The sequence below is a fragment of the Mytilus edulis genome, chromosome 5 (assembly GCF_963676685.1).
Source record: "Mytilus edulis chromosome 5, xbMytEdul2.2, whole genome shotgun sequence".
Taxonomy (NCBI): domain Eukaryota; kingdom Metazoa; phylum Mollusca; class Bivalvia; order Mytilida; family Mytilidae; genus Mytilus; species Mytilus edulis.
Genome location: NC_092348.1, coordinates 56,489,350 through 56,511,822, shown reverse-complemented (window position 1 = coordinate 56,511,822; position 22,473 = coordinate 56,489,350). Strand labels below are relative to the sequence as shown.

The following is a 22,473-nucleotide window of genomic DNA, read 5'->3' as shown; positions in this document are numbered from 1 at the left end:
TTTTTATGCGTCGTAAAACAAAACAAGTTATGATTTATGTAGGACTTACCAAAATAAAAAATAAAAAACTTGCACAAGACAATCCAAACTATAATAAAATATTTATCGGATTTATGGTAATTTAAAAAGAAGAGGCATGCTTGATTTGAATTCGCAAATGGAAAACTTCATACTCACGTGTAACACTTAACTGTAAACCCTTTACAAGATATCTTGCAGCAACCCATAGTATCTTATCGATGTTCCTTAATTTAAATGAAGAAAAAAGAGCATTTATAGTTTTATAACGTGTTCCAGAGTAAGACCGGAAAGGTCGACAGGGTGAACAATTTAAGGTCATTAAAACAAGAAATTTAAACAAGAAATCTCAACCTGCTTCGCATGTCAGCTAGATGGAATTCAAAACAAATACATAAAATAGTACAATGCCTTTTTCACTTATTTAAAAAAATATGACAACACTATCTTTATCAAATCTAATTTCTAGACAGAACCTCTTCAAAGGTACCGGGCGTTTGATATGTTACGCACGACTTGCACGTTTTGATATCTCAAGGTCTTTGTAAGTTTGTTTTTAAGCTGTTGCGTTTGGTGTCCCCCGTACACATTTCCCTTTTTTTGGTTAATAATACGAGATGTGACAGTGAAATCATTTTAACGTTCACTATAACATATTGTTTCAAAAAAAATGAAGTATAACAGAACTGCTTACACGTTGCGTCGTCCTTTTTTATTTATATAATAGTATTGTAGATCTTATAATATATATAACAATTTAATAAATAATAGCATATGCTACAATGTAATATATGATATTAATATTATATAAAACAATGTCACATATAGTATTGTAATATAATTTGATGTAAATTCATATATAATGTAATATAATACGATATAATATAATATAATGGAATATATAACTTTTGTATAATATTGATGTTGTTTCTTTTACGATATTTTGTATCATGTTAAAAGATTTCGTCATGTGTTTTTTTTTAAATTAAATTTGACTCAAATTTCTATTTAAAACATTACAGTTAGTTAAATTATTACCAATCCACTACACATAACATAAAACGTAAATTGCTGTACTGCATCATATGCGCATTTCGACAAGCAATATCTCTTCTGTTATACGCTAACTCAAAATCTATGAAAATCTAAAACCTTAAAAAAAAAGAGTAAAAAAGTAAAACGAAACTAACGAACTCCAAAAAGGGAAGTCCATTAATACGGGCAAAATCAAACTCTTATACCAAGTGAAAACAACGGGCATACTCCCGACTTGATAATTTTGGCATGAAAGATTTGAAAAGACGAACGAACGAATACACAAATAAATAATCGAACGAATAAATATATGTGCTGAAAAAACTATAAAACATAAATTCGTAAGATCGGAAAAAAATATGGAAAATATTATATCTTGAAGTATTGCTAAATTTCCCCGAGGGTATCACCAGCCCAGTAGTCAGCACTTTTGTATTGACATGAATCAAACTAATAAATTTACTAGTTAAAAAACTTAATAGTTTTGAAATCCTAAGGCTTTCTACCTTAGGAATAGATTACCCTAGCTATATTTGGCAAAACTTTTAGGAATATTTGGTCCTCAATGCTCTTCAACTTCGCACTCCTTTTGGCCTTTTTAACTTTTTGGATTCGGGCGGCGGTTATGAGTCTTTTGTAGATGAAACGCGAGTCTGTCGCAAATACAAAATTTCAAGACTGGTATTTCTATGATGAGTTTATTTCATCAATTTCCTCCCTTTTCATTGCATAGTTTTTTTTTACATTTTACATTTATTATTTTTGTAACATATTCCTAGTATACACTGATTCGGATGAAAATGAAGTATTATTTGAAATAGTATATAGTGGTTAAAGAAAATCGTATCGCCAAAAAAAATGTTGAAAATTATTGAAATAAAATTTAACAGAATATATAGTTGGAAACTATAAAAACATATGTAATAACATCAATTGTAAAAAAAAAAATAACACAATTACTATATATATAGATTCATCATAGATATCAGGATTATAACTGTGTACGCCAAATCTGCAATACATTTATTGAAATATTTGACTTTTCACTCTATTAACACACAATGTTTTTGATCTACGTGGTTTGCTTTTACTTTATTTTCTTTCTTTTGACTTTTCTATATGGTCTCTTGACCATTTTGTATTTTCTGGTTTATGTTTTCATTGATTGACTTATTAAATGCAACTTTAAGAAATAAAACAAGCATGCTCGGTTTTCGTATTAGTTAGTAAGAAATACATATACAAAAGAGGGACGAAAGATACCAAAGGGACAGTCAATATGCGCATTGTAGTTTCTCTATTTAATATTTAAATAGATCGAACCATTATTTTTTCTTTCATTTATATATTTAAATGTTTGCCCTAAACCGGGTTAGTAACTTGAGCTGTGTATCGGAGAGATACATTACGTTATTTGAAATAAATTTCTATGTTTTATTACAAAGAATTTTCTAAAAGAGTTTATTTCACTTCGTTTAATTTATAAACAAGAGCATCAAATATGACATTGAGTCGAGACTAAACTTCGCAACGTTGCATTTACAAGTGTCATCAACCCGTTATAGATATTTGAGCACTAGTAAATCGAATTTTAACTGACCTATTCATTTTGACCTAAATCTGTCTTAAAAGACTGAACAATAAGTTCACCCTTTCTTAAATAGTTAGACTTTTCCACCACAGCTAGTTCAGAACTGTGCAGACACCATTAGAATTGTGGTCAGTCTATTCCCAGACTGCTCAGTAATTGAAATTTAACTTAACAAATTCCAGAAAATTACTTAAAGTCTTAAAAACTTAACGATTGACGGCCGACTTTTTCGATGAAATTATGTTCTTATTACAGTTTGGAACGGCTTAATTGTTAAAATTAAAATAATAGCAATAAAAAGTGTCTTTTAAAAAAAAATACCATTTTCAAAATTTAATTGTAAACTCTACTGCATGATTTTGAATCACTGAACAAGTATCCTCTCAAATAAAATATTATCCGGAAATTTAGACGGAAATATTGCCAGGAAACTTGTTTATAAATTAATGCAAATATCGTTTTAGTTGAAATATTAAAATATTATTAATGGATAATTTTCGATTTTGTCTATGTAAGTATACATATGTTAGTTTTCTTTATAGTACTTTGTAGACGCGGTTTTGTGTGTCGTCTTTCGTTTTTAGACTCGGCGTTGTTAGTTTCTACTCGTCTTGTGAGTTTCCCTGTGAATCTGCCACTTCTTTTAAGTCGACATCAAAGAATACATATATGTGTCTCATCCCTTTTGCACATTTAAGCAAATAAAATATGTTTAAACTAAGAACACATATATGTAATTAGTTCAAGAAATATATAATATTAAAGAGATATTAAAAAGGTTATTGTCAATTTACCCAATATTTGTTATACTCACAGTTGTATAATCAGAAAATGGTAAAAAAAAAATTACTGGAAAATGAAAATCACGCTTTATTAATTTTTGCGTCTGTAGCACGTTTCTGGATCCACATTTCTTAGGAATACAATAAACTAGTATATGAAAAGTTAAATAAGAAAAATAACAAACACCGAGGAATATTCTGAAGAATTCTTCTAAAGGATATCGTAACAGGTTTTTTTTATGTTTATCATAAAACTTAAAGTAAATTTCATCAAGCGCTACTTGCTGTTTTAGACAATTTTTTGTCTTTAATTCAAAAATCAGATCGTTTTATGATCTATAAAATTATTATCATGATTGAATTTGGATCTAGTTTTACACATTTGTCTCAGGAAATTGACCCTTCATTTAAGCATTATAGTGAATTAACATCTGTGACGATTCAATTTACGAAGCATGTCCTTATATATATGTAGATATAGAGTTATAAAGATTAATGATTCTTATCATCAAGATGTCCTACCGTTATATAAGAATGCAGATTAAATGGTTTAGGAACGTTAACCATTCCATGGACAACGGATATACGTTGAATGACATTGTTAAAAAGGAATGTTTATAATCTATTTTCGTGCTATTTGGAATCATCTTTTTCTTGATATGCAGTATTTTCTCTAACGTAAATTTTATTTGTATTCAACATTTATAAGAAATCAGTTGTATTTGTAAACTAAATTCATACAAAAAACGTTAGCCCTCTTAAAATTTAAATACCATACCGATTACCGGGGCAACCCAATTTTAAAATATCTTATCTATTCTAAACAGAGGGGAATTCCATGTAGTTATTTTTACGTAGGATCAGGACAAATAAAATTGGAAACTACCGTGCGACGATGAGCAGTCAGCCGTAAATATTCCCCGATAAATTATCGCTATATATCTGTCCGATTTTCAGTTGTTGGATCAAAACTTGGAAACATTTTAAGTATTAACATACATAATTCATGGCTGAACATTTTTACACTAAAATGTATTCAAGAAATAGTTATAGGATGTGAGTAGTTTAAATCATTCAACTTTAGTGCAGCATCTTGCATTTAAATTAACAGTTAATGCAATGCATCTTATATCATTCGATACTTAAGTACTTATGCATTTTTCAAAGATTTTCTTTAAAGTGTATTAAGTCAGTGAATCACATATTTGACTATGTATGACTTCGAAGTCACTTTTCCGCTTGAAAATGAAAACAGTACGAATACTGAAAACGAAAAAGCAGATGATATCGATACATTTTGTTTTTTATTTATTTATTTTTTTCATTGGTTCCTCATATACAAACAATATACATATGTCATTCAATTAAAACAATTAGTTTGAATGAAAGTTTATGGAAATTTTAATATACTTCATTGGTTAAGTACTTATCAATTAAATTTTATTGTATTACTATTAATTAAATGAAAGTGTAAAATATAACAGTTTAAAAACTATTATAACAAACACCAAACACCTTCCTTTTATTTTTAAGCGCTCCTAAGAGAATGGATCCACACACTCGACAGCGTATGCGTCCATGGCTAGAAGCAAAAATTGAGGCCGGGCAAATAAGAGGACTTGAATGGATAGATAGAAACCAAAAGATATTTAAAGTTCCATGGAAACACGGCGGGAAACACGATTGGAATGAACAAGATTCACAGATCTTTAAGGCAAGAAATAAAATTTGTTATGCTTTATAAAAAAAAGATGTTTCAAAAAAGATTTCATTATTCAACCCTTTTTATAAATTTGAAAAAAAAAATATCTTTTAGGATGATGATTGGACTTTGATTAATTTGTAAGGACAAATGCTGGTAATTTAAAAGTTGTTTGCACTAATCTTTTCTGTATGGTAAACATTCGTTTGTTGTGTCCTTGTATGCTAGAAAATATTGTAAATAATTGTTTTTTAAATCAGTAATTAGTTTGCTGTCAAGCTAACTTTTAACCGTTTCGAAGTTACTAATTTAAACGTAAATATATTGTATGCAACTGTCGAATCGAGCGTATCTGATCAATTTATTTCTAGAAGCACACACATTTTCCAACATGAAATCGATATTAAACATATATTCCATAATTTAAGTCAATACTGTAGTACTTTTAGTTTAAATGCAGGATCAGCATACCTATTTTCTAATAATTTAAATTGTAGATTTGGAAAAATAATATTCGTTTGACGTTGGTTATTTTTTTAGTTATCTTGTGAATACAATGTACGCGTGCAAAGCTAAGGTTATGTTGATATATTCAATTCTGCAATGAAGTATTGCACTGCAGCAAGGTTTCTTATTGTACATGTTGTTGACATTGTCATTAGCTCACCTGGCCTAAAAGGCCATGTGAGCTTTTCTCATCACTTGGCGTCCGTCGTCGTCGTCGACGTCGTCGTCGACGTCGTCGTCGTCGTTAACAATTTTTCAAACATCTTCTCCTCTGAAACTACTGAATGGATTTGAATGAAACTTAACATGATTGTTCCTTAGTATATCCTGCACAAAATGTGCGCTTCGATTTTTGATCCGTCAAAAAACATGGCCGCCGTTACTTAAAATAGAACATAGGGGTCAAATGCAGTTTTTGGCTTATATCTCAAAAACGAAAGCATTTAGAGCAAATCTGACAAGGGGTAAACATGTTCATTAGGTCAAGATCTATCAGCCCTGAAATTTTCAGATGAATCAAACAAACCATTGTTGGGTTGCTGCCACTTAATTGGTAATTTTAAGGAAATTTTGCAGTTTTTGGTCATTATCTTGAATATTATTATAGATAAAGATAAACTGTAAACAGCAAAAAAGATCAGCAAAGTAAGATCTACAAATAAGTTAATATGACCAAAATTGTCAATTGACCCCTTAAGGGGTTATTGTCCTTTAATGACAATTTTTCACAATTTGTTCATCATATTTGCTAACTTTAAAAAATCTTCTCCTCTGAAACTACTGAATGGATTTGGTTAAAACTTAGCATGATTGTTCCTTAGATTATCCTGCACAATGTGTGTGCTTTGATTTTTGATCCGTCAAAAAACATGGCCGCCGTTACTTAAAATAGAACATAGGGGTCAAATGCAGTTTTTGGCTTATATCTCAAAAACGAAAGCATTAAGAGCAAATCTGACATGGAGTAAAAATGTTCATTAGGTCAATATCTATCAGCCCTGAAATTTTCAGATGAATCAAACATCCAATTGTTGGGTTGCTGCCACTTAATTGGTAATTTTTTAGGAAATTTTGCAGTTTTTGGTCATTATCTTGAATATTATTATAGATAAAGATAAACTATAAACAGCAAAAATGATCAGCAAAGTAAGATCTACAAATAAATCAATTTGACCAAAATTGTCAATTGACCTCTTTAGGAGTTATTGCCCTTTAAAGACTTTTTTCACAATTTGTTCATCATGTTGACTTACTTTAAAAAATCTTCTCTTTTGAAACTGCTGTATCAATTTCAGCCAAACTTAGGCTAAATGAGTTTCAGAGTTTCAGAGTATCTAGTATAAATTTTATATTTCATTTCCTTGTATGTCAAGAAACATAGCTCCTATGGCTAAAATAGAACATAGGAGAAAATTATTTTTTTTTGCTTTTGAAGAAAATAGGACAATTCAAAGAACATTTAAATAAATTGAAAAGCCAAAATAATCATTGATGAGAGATTAAACCAAAAAAATTCAGGTGAGCGATTCAGGCTCTTGAGAGCCTCTTGTTTTTTTAATACAACACTTATTTTAAGGCTGTATCTTTGTGAAATAAATTTTTGCATCAATTGGACGTTAAGTTATATTTAACTATACTATAAAATGTAATAGCATAGTCACATGGTAATTTTAGAACGTTGAAATATTATCAACATTGAACTTCAAAATTGCCTACCAAATAAGGCAATCAAGGCAAACGTTTATCGGTTAACGGTAGTTTTTGGTTTACAAATTTAGTTCAGCTCGGCAAAAAAACTAAAATCTCCACCTTTCATTTCCGTGTGGACAATCGAAACATCTTTATAACCTTATAAATAACATCGGTTATTGTTTAATAATCAAAGTTTAGTTTATCTAACGATTGAACTTGTTATGTTATATAGAGCTTTGCATGAGGGAGATACATTCCTTAATTTATAAATCTCCCACGGACACATATAGTCTTAGACGGGTTTTGTATTCCATTTATGTCCTTTTGGGATTAAGCTCCATCGTATTTCAAATTTATACCTTCCAACCATTTGACATCGCGCGTAACCAATGATTTATTCTGAGCTCCATGTCATACGCTTGATAATGATATCCTTTTTTATAAATGCTGTTCAACTTTGTATTTAATACAATTTTCCTTCTTATTAATTCAAACGTCACCGGTGAGTCAAATGGAGACGAAACGCGGGTCTGGCATACCAATTTATGAGTCTGGTATCTTAGATGACGTTTTTTATAGTCAAATACAAGTGTATATCAATGTAGTGTTAAAAAATGAAAGTCCTGTAGCTGCTAAATTATTTAACATAGTTGAACTTTTAATTACAGATCTGTGTTGTTATTCATAAAAACAATTTATCAAATAACACAATAACCTTTGCATGTCACAATCCCAACCCATAATATTGTAATTCCGAATCTGGCGTCCTTTGAATTGCATGTAGATCTTCATGATAGATAAACAAAATAAAATAATATTGTAATTCATCTTTATTTAGGAATGGGCTCTACACACTGGAAGATTCAGAGAAGGCGTCGATCAGTCAGATTGGCCGACGTGGAAAACAAGATTTCGGTGTGCATTGAACAAACTACCAGATATTCACGAGATGAAAACATATGGAAGACTTGATGGTCCCGAACCATATAGATCATATAGATTTCTCAGTAAACATGGTAAGTATTTGTTATCTGGTGAAAGTGTGTAACTATTCTTCCTAAAATAATGTCAAAAAATTTAATAACCAAGCGACGTTTTGATGCTAATAGAAATTTGAAATAAACTAGTAGACAATGATGTTCATTTGTTTATGGTAAACATCAAACACTTTTTTTTAAATTAAAGCAACAGTAGCTTATCGATGTTCAAATCTCATAAAACGATTTAGAATGGTAATCAAGACAACAATCAATAAGGAGCTACCATTTCATTTTTAGGGGGGGGGGGGGCTAGGATGAAAATTTTTGTCCTGCTTTTTTTTTAGTTGTAATCTCTGTCCTGCCTTTTTATTTTTTACTCTATTCGGTCCTGCCTTTTTTTTTACTAGTTTATCCTGACTTTTTTTACACAAATTGTCATCCTGCCTTTTTTTTTTACCAAGTTGCTCATCCTGCCTTTTTTTTTTACTAAAAACTCATGTCCTGCCTATTTTTTCAAATTCCATCCTACCCTACCCCCCCCCCCCCCCCCCCCCCCCCCCATAAAAATCAAATGGTAGCTCCCTAAATGAGGGAAACGAATCATCTCCAAAAGGAACGATTCCGGGAACAAACATGAACAATTGTTTTTATTAATTTAATTGAGTGTAAGTACATTATATTAAGAGTTTTTGTTTAGATTCATATAAGCAATATTAATGACATTGTGGTCTAACATATTATTCAGTCAAGTTCAATACAGAAAATTAGTTAGAAAGTACGAAGAATAGTAGAAAGCACATTTTTTGGTTTACTGGTGTTTTACTCTTTCAGTTCTTTTACTTTTAAACTGATATGTTGTCCATTCGTTTGATGTGTTTTATCATTTTATTTTGCCATTTGTTTAGGGACTTTCCGTTTTGAATTTTCCTTGGAGTGCAGTATCTTTGTGATTTTACTTTTTTTTTAATTGCTTGTATAACTGCTGAACATATTTGACCATAAATTTCATGAAACATGCAGCATATTTATATAGTCAAGTTGAATTTTTATTATATACACTTTCCCTTTTTAGAGATAACATACCCGAGTAAAGAACCAGTGATTGATCACCATGACGACTCAAACTCCCCACGATCATCACAAGACTACAATATGATGGTACAAATAGTAATATATCTTTTTATATATTTAAAAAAATATTATTTTAATTGTAAAACAATAATTTTCTGCAGTTACTTACAGCTGGTAACGCAACGCACAGAGTTTGTTAACAAATAATCATTACAATATTCTCTTATATTTTAAAGTTATTGTATAACTGTTGCTATATTTTGGTAGAACTCTATATTTTTTAATGTTTTGACCATACATTGAAAATCAGTAAGGTAAGGAATAAGAGACAAAGGGGATTTACCACACTCTTAATAAACGACTGTTGATTTGTTTTATTTTTGAGTCGTTTTTTTTATTCTTTTGCATTATATTACAGTATAAAGTCTAGAATGTAATCTACAGGGATAGATAAATTCAAATTTAAATACATGAACAAAGTCTTAAATAAAAAATAGAATTGAGACTAAGATAGCAATGTTGATGAAAAATAACACCCTTGAAAGAAGATTGTCATGTGCTCCGGGCGGATGAACAATTCTTGTTCTTTTATAGACACCTGTCGTAATGTTTTTGACAAATGGAAAATATAGACGTGTTGTGTCATTGTCATAAATGAAAACAGCACTTTATATATTAGGTACGTCTGAAACAATTTTATAGGTTTATCTTCATGTGGAATTAAAAAAAGAAAGGAGAAAAGTAGGACTGGATTGTTGTTTCAACAAATGAAACATGTTCGTGAACAAATCTGAAAACATTGTTTCTTAATGATTAGCTAAATCTTGAAGACGTGCATAATATTTTTGACAAGGCTCTATCATTTAGAACTATTTATTTAGATGCTCCCTTTTTTACCTGCATCTATATTTGAAATATTTTTTTATTTTAGGACGACCAGAATGTAGAAATAAACTCAATGCCGGAAAAGGTTATCAAAGGTATTTTTAGTAATGATTATTATTAAGGTATCGATAATGTGGATTCATTTATTTAGTAGGTACCAATTTTAGAGGATTAAGGGAACCTTGCATTTTTTTTTTATTGTACACTGATATTTAATTTCTTGGTTTTGCCGAAGTTTGTGTACAATTCTATAGAAAATATGCCATTCGTTGGACAATTAATTTTGTGGTTAACTTGTACCCACAAAATCCACGAAAATTAGTATCCAACGAATAATAATGAATCCACAGTAATTGTGTAATACGTACAGATTCTGAAACCACTTTTGATTTTTATTCTGTATTTTGATAAAAAGGCTTGTAGTTTCCATTTTCCTATGGATGCTTAGTCGGCACTTTATTAAAAAAAACTATCACTTAGTATTACAATATTTTAGTCATTATTTTTTTCCTTGATTAGTAAAGCTGCATTTCGTTTAGAAAAGTACCGATTATTTTATAGAAAGTATAGGTGATTGATTTGTTATGTCCCGTATAGGGTATTATGATTCCGGTATATTTGTCCAGCGTTGATCCGTTACTTAAGAGATCTACTTTTGTTTAAGGAAGTCCTGCGGTTGTGGTCACAATAATGTGAAAATGCGTATAGATTTTCATTAATGATGTTTACGTTTTAAAATGTATGACACATTAGGGTTTGTAAAAAAATTTTAGGTGGAGGGATGAAATACTTCGATCGCACTACACTGTACGGCGTAGATACGGTTTGTGAATGGTGTGATGGTGAAAGTTCCTCCATCGTTCAGTGTACATCCATGGAGATCCCTGGATCCGTTACAAATGTCCAATTCCCTCAGTGATAATAACACTATAAGATAAGATATAAAGAGTTTACTGGCATGCGACAGGCAAATGCACGTATTGCGTTTTGAGGGGATATCTAATGATACCCTTTAAGTACCAATCGGTGGAATAACACAGATTCAATAAACAGCTATGTGTTTCTATTATGTATGACGTTTTCGTTTTATTTAATGCTATTATCCATGATTTTTTTATTTATTTTTAATCATAAGAAATTAACTATGATTTTGTCATCCCTTAGTATTAAGTAATATATGTCGTATGGAGCATATACAAATCAATGAATAATTTTATTCAAAACTATTAATTTTTTGGATGAATTTGTTTGAGAATTAAATCTTATCGTGAAACCATTGACTGAGTACTTTAGAATGAAATATGTTAAGAACGCATAGGAAAATATGAAAAAATATTCGGACTTGGAATGTAATGCTCAGGTGGATTGGACACTTTTGAATGTTTTTTTCTAATTATATATAAATAAATTGTCTTTTATTCAGAATAATTGAATGAATGAATAAATGAATCTTTATTGCAAATAAATAGACATGCTATGGCAAAATTAACAACATGTATTACATAATATAAAACATGGATAGAAAGCAGAGAACAATAGTATAGTACAATGCCATGACGTATAAATTTATGAGACTATATTAGATCGAATATTCCATGCAGCTTTAACATTGTAATGTGTAGGTTTTGCCATATATTCAGCAAGTATTTTAGTTTATTTCAAAATGTTGGTTTTTTGCCAATTAAATCTCAGACTTGAAGATAGTTTAAAACAATTCAATTATATGTTAATGTCCTTGGTTTCATTCTACGGAAAACCAATAGAAGGAACGTTATCTTTGCGACCGATATTAAACATAGGACATAATTCTGATACAAATATAGACACAGTCATTGAATATAGAAACTACAGGATTTCTTTTCTATGGTACTGAAGTTTCCTTATTTTTCAATTAGAACAAACTGCCATTGTAGGTCATTTTCTTGCTAGAACAATACATAATAAATTTTAAAAAATATCTTAAATTTAGACAACAGTAGTAATCGTATTACCACCGGAATAGACTATCGTAGCTTTATTTTTTTGCCTAGCACGTATATATTTTTGTCGTTTTTATGCAGCCAAGAACGAAACTCATCAACCTATTTTTGACTGCATATACTTTCATAGTATCTTGAAATATATCTACGGTTTTCAAAATTCAATAATGAGAAACGAAAAAAGAAATAATAAGAAAACATATAAGTTGTCATTAAGCATTTCTTGTAAAGATATTTTTGTGCTAAAATTCAATAGCAAAGCATTATCGAGCAGATTTATTTCTTTCAATATGTTTTCATAAATTCAATCTATGCCGGGTTAATCAAGCTGTAAACCAGGTTTTATCCACAGTTTCCTACATAAGCAAATGCCTGTTCCAAGTGTGGCATATGATAGTTGTTTTTCGTTCTTTTGACGTGTTCGAACTTGGAGTTCCGTATTTTAAAAGATTGCACTTTTGACTCCTGTCCCTTGTTTTATTCTACATATAAAGTATGCAGAAAGTAGGCAGATTGATTACACTAATTTGTTTTTATTTCCGCTTACGTTTATTAAAATAATTGGTTTTACTTCACTTTCGTTTCTTTTTGTCCTGTCTTTGTACCAGGTGATGTTCATAAAGTTGTTATTGATGCATTTCAATAAAATAAACAAGATTGAAAGGAGATATAGGGCTTACAGTTGTTATCAAATAATTCGTTTCTATGTATGTTGGCGTTATAGTTGGTGTGTTTCTCTCGGTTTTACTTTGTAGCTGGTTTTGTTTTCTTTCAATCGATTCATGACGTTTAACACCGGTAAACTACTGTTGCCTTTATTTACATATATTTACGTTTACATCAATAGGAAGTTAATGTGCGTCATCATTTATAACTTTCATTGAATGCTACACATTTCTTCTGTTAATGTCTATAAAGACAGCACATTTAAGGGGTATCATTTTTTGTACTGTAGCGACAAATATTTCATGTTGAATCCTTTGTAAAATCATAATGCATTCATTGCCAATTTCTTAACTGGTCTTTTGTCGGAGCATCTAAAATGTGTTAAAAATTGCCTAGTTCCCGAAATTGCATTCGATACATTCTCCTCAACAATTTGAAGCCACTTGCGAGGTTACCATATGTGCACGCAAGCAAACAAGAGATTAACAAGATAGCAGTACATAATCACCGTCTAAATTGCAGGTACCCGAGCTGCAGGAATTAGACGAGAGCATTCAATACTATATATTAACTTGATCCTGCACCACCATTTAGGAATACTGTTCCTGCAGTTTTTATATTGCGGTGCCAACCTTAAACATTAAATATGCTAATAAGACCCCGTTTACACTGGCAACGAAATTGAATCGATCTTTATTTGAATCGATCTTAAAAAGACCAGTTCGCATTTACATCGCACAAGCGTTTACACCAAAAAAAGATCGATCTTTTTAAGACCACCTCTAAAGGTAGACTTTTTAAGTCCGATTGAAGATCTGACTTACTCGTTTACACTGGACCAAAGATCGATTTTTTTTGTCAGTGTAAACGGGGTCTTAGAACAAAATTGAATGAATGCAAAGATTAGATACGCTTGAATTTGTAGCTTAATTTTAAATTAAAAATTGTTTTCGTGACCAATATTTTGAAGTTCCCAATCTTCAAAATAAAAAATTTTAGAAGGTTATACGATATTCAATCATATAAATGCGCATCTTTTGGCCAGTTATTATCTTAATGATATTTGTTTAACAAAGTTTTATCTTAATTGTCTTTCAAGATCTCAGTACAAGATGTTAGTCGTTGTTCAACGCGATTCATTGATTTTACAATTTAGTTTATAGATGTCAGCTTAACACGCAATAATTGTCTACTGTATGCATCTGACTATTTACTGATTGCATGTTTTACCCCGCCCATTGTTATGCCTGTCTCAAGTCAGGAGTCTCAGGCCTTTGTTAGTCTTGTATGATTTATAGTTTTAGTTTCTTGTGTATATTTCGGAGTTTAGTATGACGTCCATAATCACTAAACTAGTATACATTTTTATTAAGGGGTCAGCTGAAGCACGCCTCCGTGTGCGGGAGTTTCTCGCTGCATTGAAGACTTATAAAGGCATTCTTCGGCAGCTGTCTGTTCTTTGGTCGGGTTGTTGTTTTTTGACACATTTCCCCATTTCCATTCACATATTTGTAAAAATGTGAGATTGGATTTGAATGGGACAAAAATATTGCGATACAAAATCAGTATGATAGAAATGAGTATATAACAATTATTGATACGTTGTCCTTTTGTAGTTTATAAGTCCAGCATGTTAAAAGTGAACTTGATTTCCTTTATAATTAATGTCATATTGAAGACGAAATAAAGACGAAACGGGCGTCTGGCATAAATACAAAATTTAATCCTGGTATCTATGATGAGTAAATTGTCAATCATTCATAAATTACTTTCTGATATGCTTGTCATATCTAGAATTTTTTTCAAACGTTCCATTATTATAGGCATCCTCGATAATCTCTTTTAAATCCCATATTTTTCATAGTAAATTAATAATCATCAAAGAGTTGTTTAAATGTTTGCTGGTGTCTAAAATCTGTGTTGGGGGTCTCGAACTACTATATACAAACGTGACCTTCCTTTCGTGACTTGACAGGTGATATGCCTGATCACATAAACAGGAAATAATACATGATTATATCTAAATACTTCCATCTTATTTATTTATCACAATTGTGTCAAGGTCAAATGTTTTGCTTGATTTATAACAAATTTGTGTTTGTCTGTTTTGTAATTTTTTTATAATTGCATTACATTTTCGGTAATCTTCTGATTTAAAGAATCTTGTATTTACTTGGAAAAATCTGGTATAATTGTTGTAACAATGTAATGGCCAATACGTAAGCCAGCACAGCTCGTTCTTTGACTTAAATATAGCTCATTTATGTAATGTTTATTAAAGGAATTCTAAGTAAATGCATTTTCAACAACCCAGCGTGCAATTTATGTTTGTTCAACAAAAGTTTACAATTTCTTGTTGATATCTCAAATACCTGATGTACTGTAAATCTTTAAAGTGGTAAAAGGCCGAAACTTAATGTTTGTAAGGTTACATTTATTTTTGAAAATGTGATAGGCAGATTAGTATGTTTCATTAAAAAAAAAATATCAAAACATTTAAACAGTATTTACCGTAATCAAATTTATCTTTCCCGGATTATGCATTCCTATGAACATGACTTGTGAAGTCTGACTTGCTTTCATTCTCCTTTCAATTTTCATCACACACGCTAACAAGAAGATAATAGTTTGACAGAAAATATATATAATAGAGATATGATTTTTTTAAGAAAATGTAAATGTATGATAATTGCTAGAAACACAACAAAGCTATTCAGTGCTTTAATCATTCCATAATTATACGTGTCCTTAAAACGACTGACAATCGATACCACCGTTGGTTGACTGCTAGTCCCTGACAGTCCATCACCGGGTCGATATCGCCATTGGTTAAATTCTAGTCACTGATGGTCCAGCACTGGATCGATATCACCGTTGGTTGACTGCTGCTCCCTGATGGTATGATATGATCAATAGTTCGTGATTCGGTACTGACATGATTCATGATAAACCTATTTTTTATTCTCCTTCGGGGAAATATTAAGAAACTAGTGTTCGGACTCCCGAAGACACAGTCGATCCTGATGTTGATTTGGCTATTCTTTTATGTGTGTTTTTGTCGTCTTGCTCCTTTATTAATTGCGTATTTATATATGCTTTCAAAGTTTAAGATTTGAGCCTTCCAAATGTTATTTAATCCAGACAAGCTATTCGTACGCAACAAATTTATGAAAAGTTTTTTTTTCATTTTTTTAGAAAGAAACAATATATTTTGTAGAGGATAAAACAATATTTCAAATAAGTACATTTTAGAAAGTTTATAAACCAGAATGGATAATTGGTGCTGTAACTTTACATATAGCCTATAATAAAAAGTATTTGTATATGTATGGTTTTAGTTTCAATTAATGAGTATATGAACCATTTCATTTATTGAAAGGGTTGTGAAATGAGGGTTTCGATGACTTAGTTTTAATACTAAAATACTTGTTTTTTCAGGTGAAATTGATATAGATGAAAACATAATACCATCAGGCAATCTTCCATCAGATTTAAGAGATCTTCGAATGCAACCAATATCAAATGGACTGGTCAAGCCCGTTGATGGTATGTTTCATTATTTCTTTTTTCAAGTTATAAACTATTGATCATTTGACCAAACTGTTTATGCACTACGGTGCATCAACTCATTTTAATACAAATAAAACATACTATGTCAAATCCTATGAAACAACTTTTTTCCCAATCTATAAAGGCAACAGTAGAATACTGATGTTTAAAAGTCATATATCGATCGAGAGTAAAAAAAATCCTTGTAAAAAACTAAAATCGAAAAAAAAGCGTCCGAATGAGGATTAAACAGGTTTGCGAGTATAGAAAACAATTCTTTATTCAAAATATCTATATCATATGAAACGTTGTCAGAATACTTTAGAATACTAATGAAGTTGAACACTCACTTGTATTTGACATGTCAGTTGAACACATTAAGATTATACCAAATTATGGTATTTCCGGAGTTTTTGTGGTTTGGTTTATACATTTGTGATTGTCGTGAGACATACAGAATGCTTTGTATCTGTTAAGTTATACTTAAACATAAAAAGTAACGAATTATCGAGATATCTGTAAGCCTTCATAATCTGTTTTATGTTTAGAAATTTGACACAATGTTGTAGCAACTTGGTATATACACGCCTGAATCTGTTATGCTATCAAGTTAGGTAAAGATTATATTACTTTTTTTTAAATAACAAAACAGGTAAACTTTTGGTCTAACCTAGGTGTAACTCAACTCCTTCGCTATAATTTCGTCAATTATGATATGGATTTTGTGAAACCTAAGCAGCATCAAATGACCTGTTAATATCATATCATTATCATTAAAAAGAAATACTTTAGTAAAAATATTTTGAAATTGATGAGAGTGAGAGGGTTAGCGCTATAGAACCAGGTTTAATCCACCATTTTCTACATTTGAAAATGCCTGTACCAAGTCAGGAATATGACAGTTCTTGTCCATTCGTTTTTGATGCGTTTTGTTATTTGATTTTGCCATGTGATTATGGACTTTCCCAATTGATCTTCCTCTAAGTTCAGTATTTTTGTGATTTTACTTTTTATTATACTAACATGAATTAATGCAATAAAACTCGCATATTCATAGTAAACATTCAAGCAAATTTCAAGCAAAACAAAATATCAAATACTGGTATTATAGTGAAACACTAAGAAAACAAACAAAAGAAATTGTGTTTATTACTTAACCTGCAGACTTGTGGACACATGTTCTTCTATTCAATTGCATATAAAATTATTTTTTTAAGGAATTGATGCCATCAACCCCGCCCTAGGAAATAATTCATTACAGGACAGGGAAGTCGGTAAGAAATAAGAAAGGCTTCGTAGACATCGTCAATGAAATAATGCAAAGTTGTTTTAATAAAAATACGGAAAATTGTTGAAAATTCTATACTTGTTAATTAAGCATTCTAAAATGGCATTGTTCTCAATCAATCAACTTATTTGCGAAATGAGGTTGCTTGTTGCTTCCAAATAAGCAAAATATAATACCAGTCGAAAGATGTGAACACATTCCTTAAAGAGGGGGTCGGATTTGTCCTAATCCCGAAATCCCGGGCTTAAAAAATATGAACTCCCGACATCTCGAAATATGAAAAAAGAATTTCTGGATCCCGAAAGGATCAATCTTGAAATCCCGAGCTTAAAAACACCCGATCACAGATTCCCGAGAAAGAAAAAAACGACCCCCCCCCACACGCTTTTAAGCTCAGTGTTAAAAAAAAATACGTAAATAAATATCAGATAAATGTATAAAATCATCTTCGTCATTGTTCTTTTTTACCTTGACATATTCCGTTTGTTGAACCGAAATTATTAAAGAAAACTATGTACGAAATAATCTTAAGGATGTTCGCTGCTCAGTTTCAAAATAAATAACTTTTCATAAAACTAGTATGTATTGATAGGGAATAAATTAAGGAATTAAAAAAGCAAAAAAAATATAGGGGTCAATGTGCTTGTTTTCGAGATATTAGCCATTGGATTTTTGGCGGGATAATGTTCTCTCTTGATTTTTTATAGCTTTATCATTGACCAGTTAAAGTTCTCAAATACTATTAAAAAATAAATAAAATTTTATAAAACTTTTACAAATGACTTATAATTATACATGTAACAGATTTATAAAAAGAAAAATTGGGGTTCATGGGCAAATTTTTTAAGGCATTCAAATGGATAAAACCAGAAGATTCCGAAAATCTGACAAAAACTCCAAAACATGACAAGCAGACATCCTTAAAATACTTTCGTATAAAATTCCCGTACCTCAATGTTCGGTATTTTTGTTATTTTACTTTTTACAGGGTCGTTTATTATTACAGTATATTTGTCTATATCTATATACATATATATACTAGTGAATGTTAAATGTAAATAAAAATACAAATAAAAAAATCTGTTCATAATATATTATATCATACACATGTGTGAAGTAATAAGCCTTAATTATCTTCAATAAGTTAAGTTGGTGATTCAGGTTGTAACTGTATTTTTATTTTTCTTCAGATCCCACAATGGTGTTCAAACTTGGGTACAGACATGTTGATCTTGGTAGCCATACTGTGCATAACTCTAGAGGATGTCGACTTTACTACGGACCTTCCGATATGGAACTAAATGTTCACCTACAAAATGAGGTAGTCTTTATAGTCACGTGGTTTTTTTTTTACTCAGAATTTAATATTTTGTATGCAAAAATACTGTTACCATCTTTATCCTACAGTCCGCCATTTTTTTCTGACCACAAAGATTTTATTTCAGTTATGCCTGCTAACCTGCAACGTATTTGTATACAGAAGTAAAAGTAACGGCTCACAGATCTAGTTTGACTACGTTTCATTTGAATGATGTGATTGTATGAGAAAATGCCTTAATCGCATAAAAAAAGAAAAAAATGGTCCCTTAAAAGTTTTACCCTGGCATCTTTGTGTGATATAAGGCTGATTATAAACATTGTCCTTGTAAAAGAAAAAGAAATGAAAATTAGTATTCAGATACTGTTTAGTGATTGATGTCAAATTAATCACCCACTGGTTTGTATTTACAAATTAAAATGAATGGAAGTAGGAAACCAACTTTTTTAGATATAATTTCCGTGATCAGTCTTTTCTAAAGGTAAAAATAATAATTAGGAAAGGCTGTTTAGATTTAAGTACGATGATTGTTGGCAAAGTGTGGGTGACCCTTATTTTTGTGTGAGAACATTGTTGTTAAACTTACAACACTGCTGATAGTTCATCACAAACCTCTTTTGAATTAAAATTAACCTTCAAGTATTTAACTTCCGTTTAAAAATAATGTAAAGTATGTTTACATTAACCTTTTGACAATAAAAGCCAATTGTCAAGTCCTCTTTAATTTAAAAATACAAGTAAGGGCCCATAGAAAACTGATTTCTTTTTGAAGAAAAAAAACTTCCTTTTTGGTGATCTTTAAGTGGTACATTTTGTAAACAGAATTTTCGTAGTAACTCCCAATTTATAAAACTAATGGTTTAAGGCCCATATGTAACACAGGTTCAATGGCGTTTCTTCTTTTTATGAAATTATTTCCTTGGCTGTATCGACAAAACCTTTTTGTAATTTTGGGTCCTCAGTACTTTTCAACTTCCTACTTTTTTTATCTTTTAAATATTTTATTCGATCGTTACTGATGCATCTTTTCAAGACATGCAACGCGTCTCACGTACAAAATTATAAGCCTAGAGGTCTGGTATCGTTTGTGAAGTTTTTATTATTTATACTCCATGTTGCAATTTAAACATCGTTGATTCAAGGCTAGATATGGAATCATCATAAACGTTATTAGATAGATAAATTTGGATCAATAATGTATGATTAGGCATTTCTTTAAACAGTCGGAGGTATTATAGAGTTAAGAATGCGAAAATTGATAAACATGTGTCTTTCTTTGTTGTGATGTCACACTATTGTTTCAGATAAGGGTGAAGGTTGGTACCTATTGTAGCTCGTTTCTCGTTTTTAAAGATTTGACCGTTGTTTTCCTGTTTGAGTGGATTTACACTAGTTGTTTAGGGGCCCTTTATAGCTTGCTGTGCTGTTTGAACCAAGACTTTGTGTTGAAAATCATACTTTGACCTTTAACGGTTTACTTTTACAAACTGTGACTTGGATGGAAGGTTGTCTCATTGGCAATCATACCACATCCTCTTATATCTATAACCTTCAAGTTTGTTAAATTCTTAATGAAAACCCTGTGAATGCCTATGTAATCTTTTTCATCCCATATCCAAGCGCTACCAACAGTCGTCTCATAATTAACAATACATTTTAAAACTATTGAAAGTAAAACGTTCTGAAGAAAGTGATTGTGTATGTACATAGACTTTATACCCAACAGTTAATATAAGGCGAATGTGTGAATATGATATAATAGAAATGAAAATAGAATGTACATTGAAATCAATGACGAAATATGATACGCCAGACGAGTGATTCGTCAAAATGCTAGTCGTCAGTGGCGCTCGCACAAATACAACTAGCAGAAACTTTCAAATAATAGTTTCAGAGCATCACTGATTAGTCTTATGTAGACGAAAAACGCGTCAGGCGTATTAGATTATAAGACTGGTACTTTTGATAACTATTAAGAGCATTGTAACCCGAAAATTTGAACGCCAATTATCTCTGTATGGTGAACGATTTTTTGTTCTTATAATCCATATATATAGTTACATAACAGTTATTCGGCTATAGATTACATAAAATTTAAAAACACGGCAAATTATACAAATTTACTGTTTGACTCATAGATATTTAGATTTAATTTAAAAATCAATAGTCCATCAGAAATTTTAACAGGTATAGGTAATTATTTATTTGTGTTTATTTATTTACGTTTTTGAGTCGCAAGTTCTTTTGCAATAATATTTTAGGCAAATATTGATCGAATCATGATTTCCCTGAATATCTAAAAATAGTGCTACTATTTACATTCACTAAAATGTATGGGTGTATATCCCGATATTTAATCCGAAATAACAACAAAGAATAATTTTAGAGTATTACGAAAAATTGAATATTTATTTTTGGATTTCAGGAAAAAAAAACGACAAAAATTTTAATTTGCATTATAATTGATAATAAACCAGATGATTTGTTTATGAAAGAATATAAAATTTCAATACTGGTATCTATAATGAGTAACTTTTCTATGAATTCATCTATTTTGTTAAAAAAGAACTATTTGTTCTTAATTTTTCAAAATTATATCATCTATGGCCACATTATAGTAATACGACGGTTTAGTATCTCATACATTACAATTGTGCTAAGCATTCAGCTTGAAAACAAACATAACCATTTCTTCAAATACAGTTCATTTTATGATAAAGGGGAACTAAAAATCTATCGTTTTTTCAAACTATCTATCCATTCGTTTGACGTGTTTGAATTTTTGATTTTGCCATTTGATTTTGCCATTTTCCGTTTTGAATTTTCCTCGGCGTTCGTTAATTTTGTTATTTTTACTTTTTATCAATAATTTAGTAAATTATGTTTTTTTCACAGGTATATGGTCCAAATGATGTTGATCAAGTACATTTTCCGTTGTGTTTTTTGGAAAACAAAAAGCAAGAAGAAATGACACTTACATTGCTGAACTATCTCGATCGTGGGATAATCATTAGGGTTCAGAATGGTCAGATCATTGCAACTCGAAAATGCAGGTAACAACTAAAGAAATATTTTATTTCAACTCTTTATTAATAATGATTAGATTTTTTTTTATATATTATGCCGTATGGTGATCACCATACGTGAATATCAAACCCAGATCCAACAATAAAGATTCGAAATAAAATATGTATGGAGAGAACAAGAGATGATTCTGTAAATGAACATACTTTCAATTTTAACACCGCATATTTCATGATAAAATATTCGTATAATCAAGCCAGTATAAAGGTTCACAATTAATGAGTTCAACAGCCTACCAGAAGATATAGCAAGATAGTGTTATAGTTATATATATGTATATATATATAAAACTCGTCTAAACAACAACCCAACAATGTTAGATCTGT

At 30.5% G+C, this 22,473-nt stretch overlaps 1 protein-coding gene across 6 annotated transcripts in view; it reads left to right on the top strand.

The window, feature by feature from the left end:
• LOC139523998 (interferon regulatory factor 8-like) overlaps positions 1-22,473 on the top strand; it is a 61,233-nt gene that overhangs the window by 35,695 nt on the left and 3,065 nt on the right. For 5 of the 6 annotated variants that reach the window (XM_071318501.1, XM_071318503.1, XM_071318504.1 and 2 more), the window contains 8 exons: positions 4,960-5,140; positions 8,166-8,343; positions 9,380-9,465; positions 10,310-10,358; positions 16,347-16,454; positions 17,675-17,731; positions 18,936-19,066; positions 21,959-22,116. In XM_071318501.1, the coding sequence (XP_071174602.1) occupies positions 4,960-5,140; positions 8,166-8,343; positions 9,380-9,465; positions 10,310-10,358; positions 16,347-16,454; positions 17,675-17,731; positions 18,936-19,066; positions 21,959-22,116 (948 nt within the window). Of the gene's footprint in view, positions 1-4,293; positions 4,483-4,959; positions 5,141-8,165; positions 8,344-9,379; positions 9,466-10,309; positions 10,359-16,346; positions 16,455-17,674; positions 17,732-18,935; positions 19,067-21,958; positions 22,117-22,473 lie in introns of those variants that run through there. The other variant, XM_071318500.1, reaches the window with a different exon arrangement.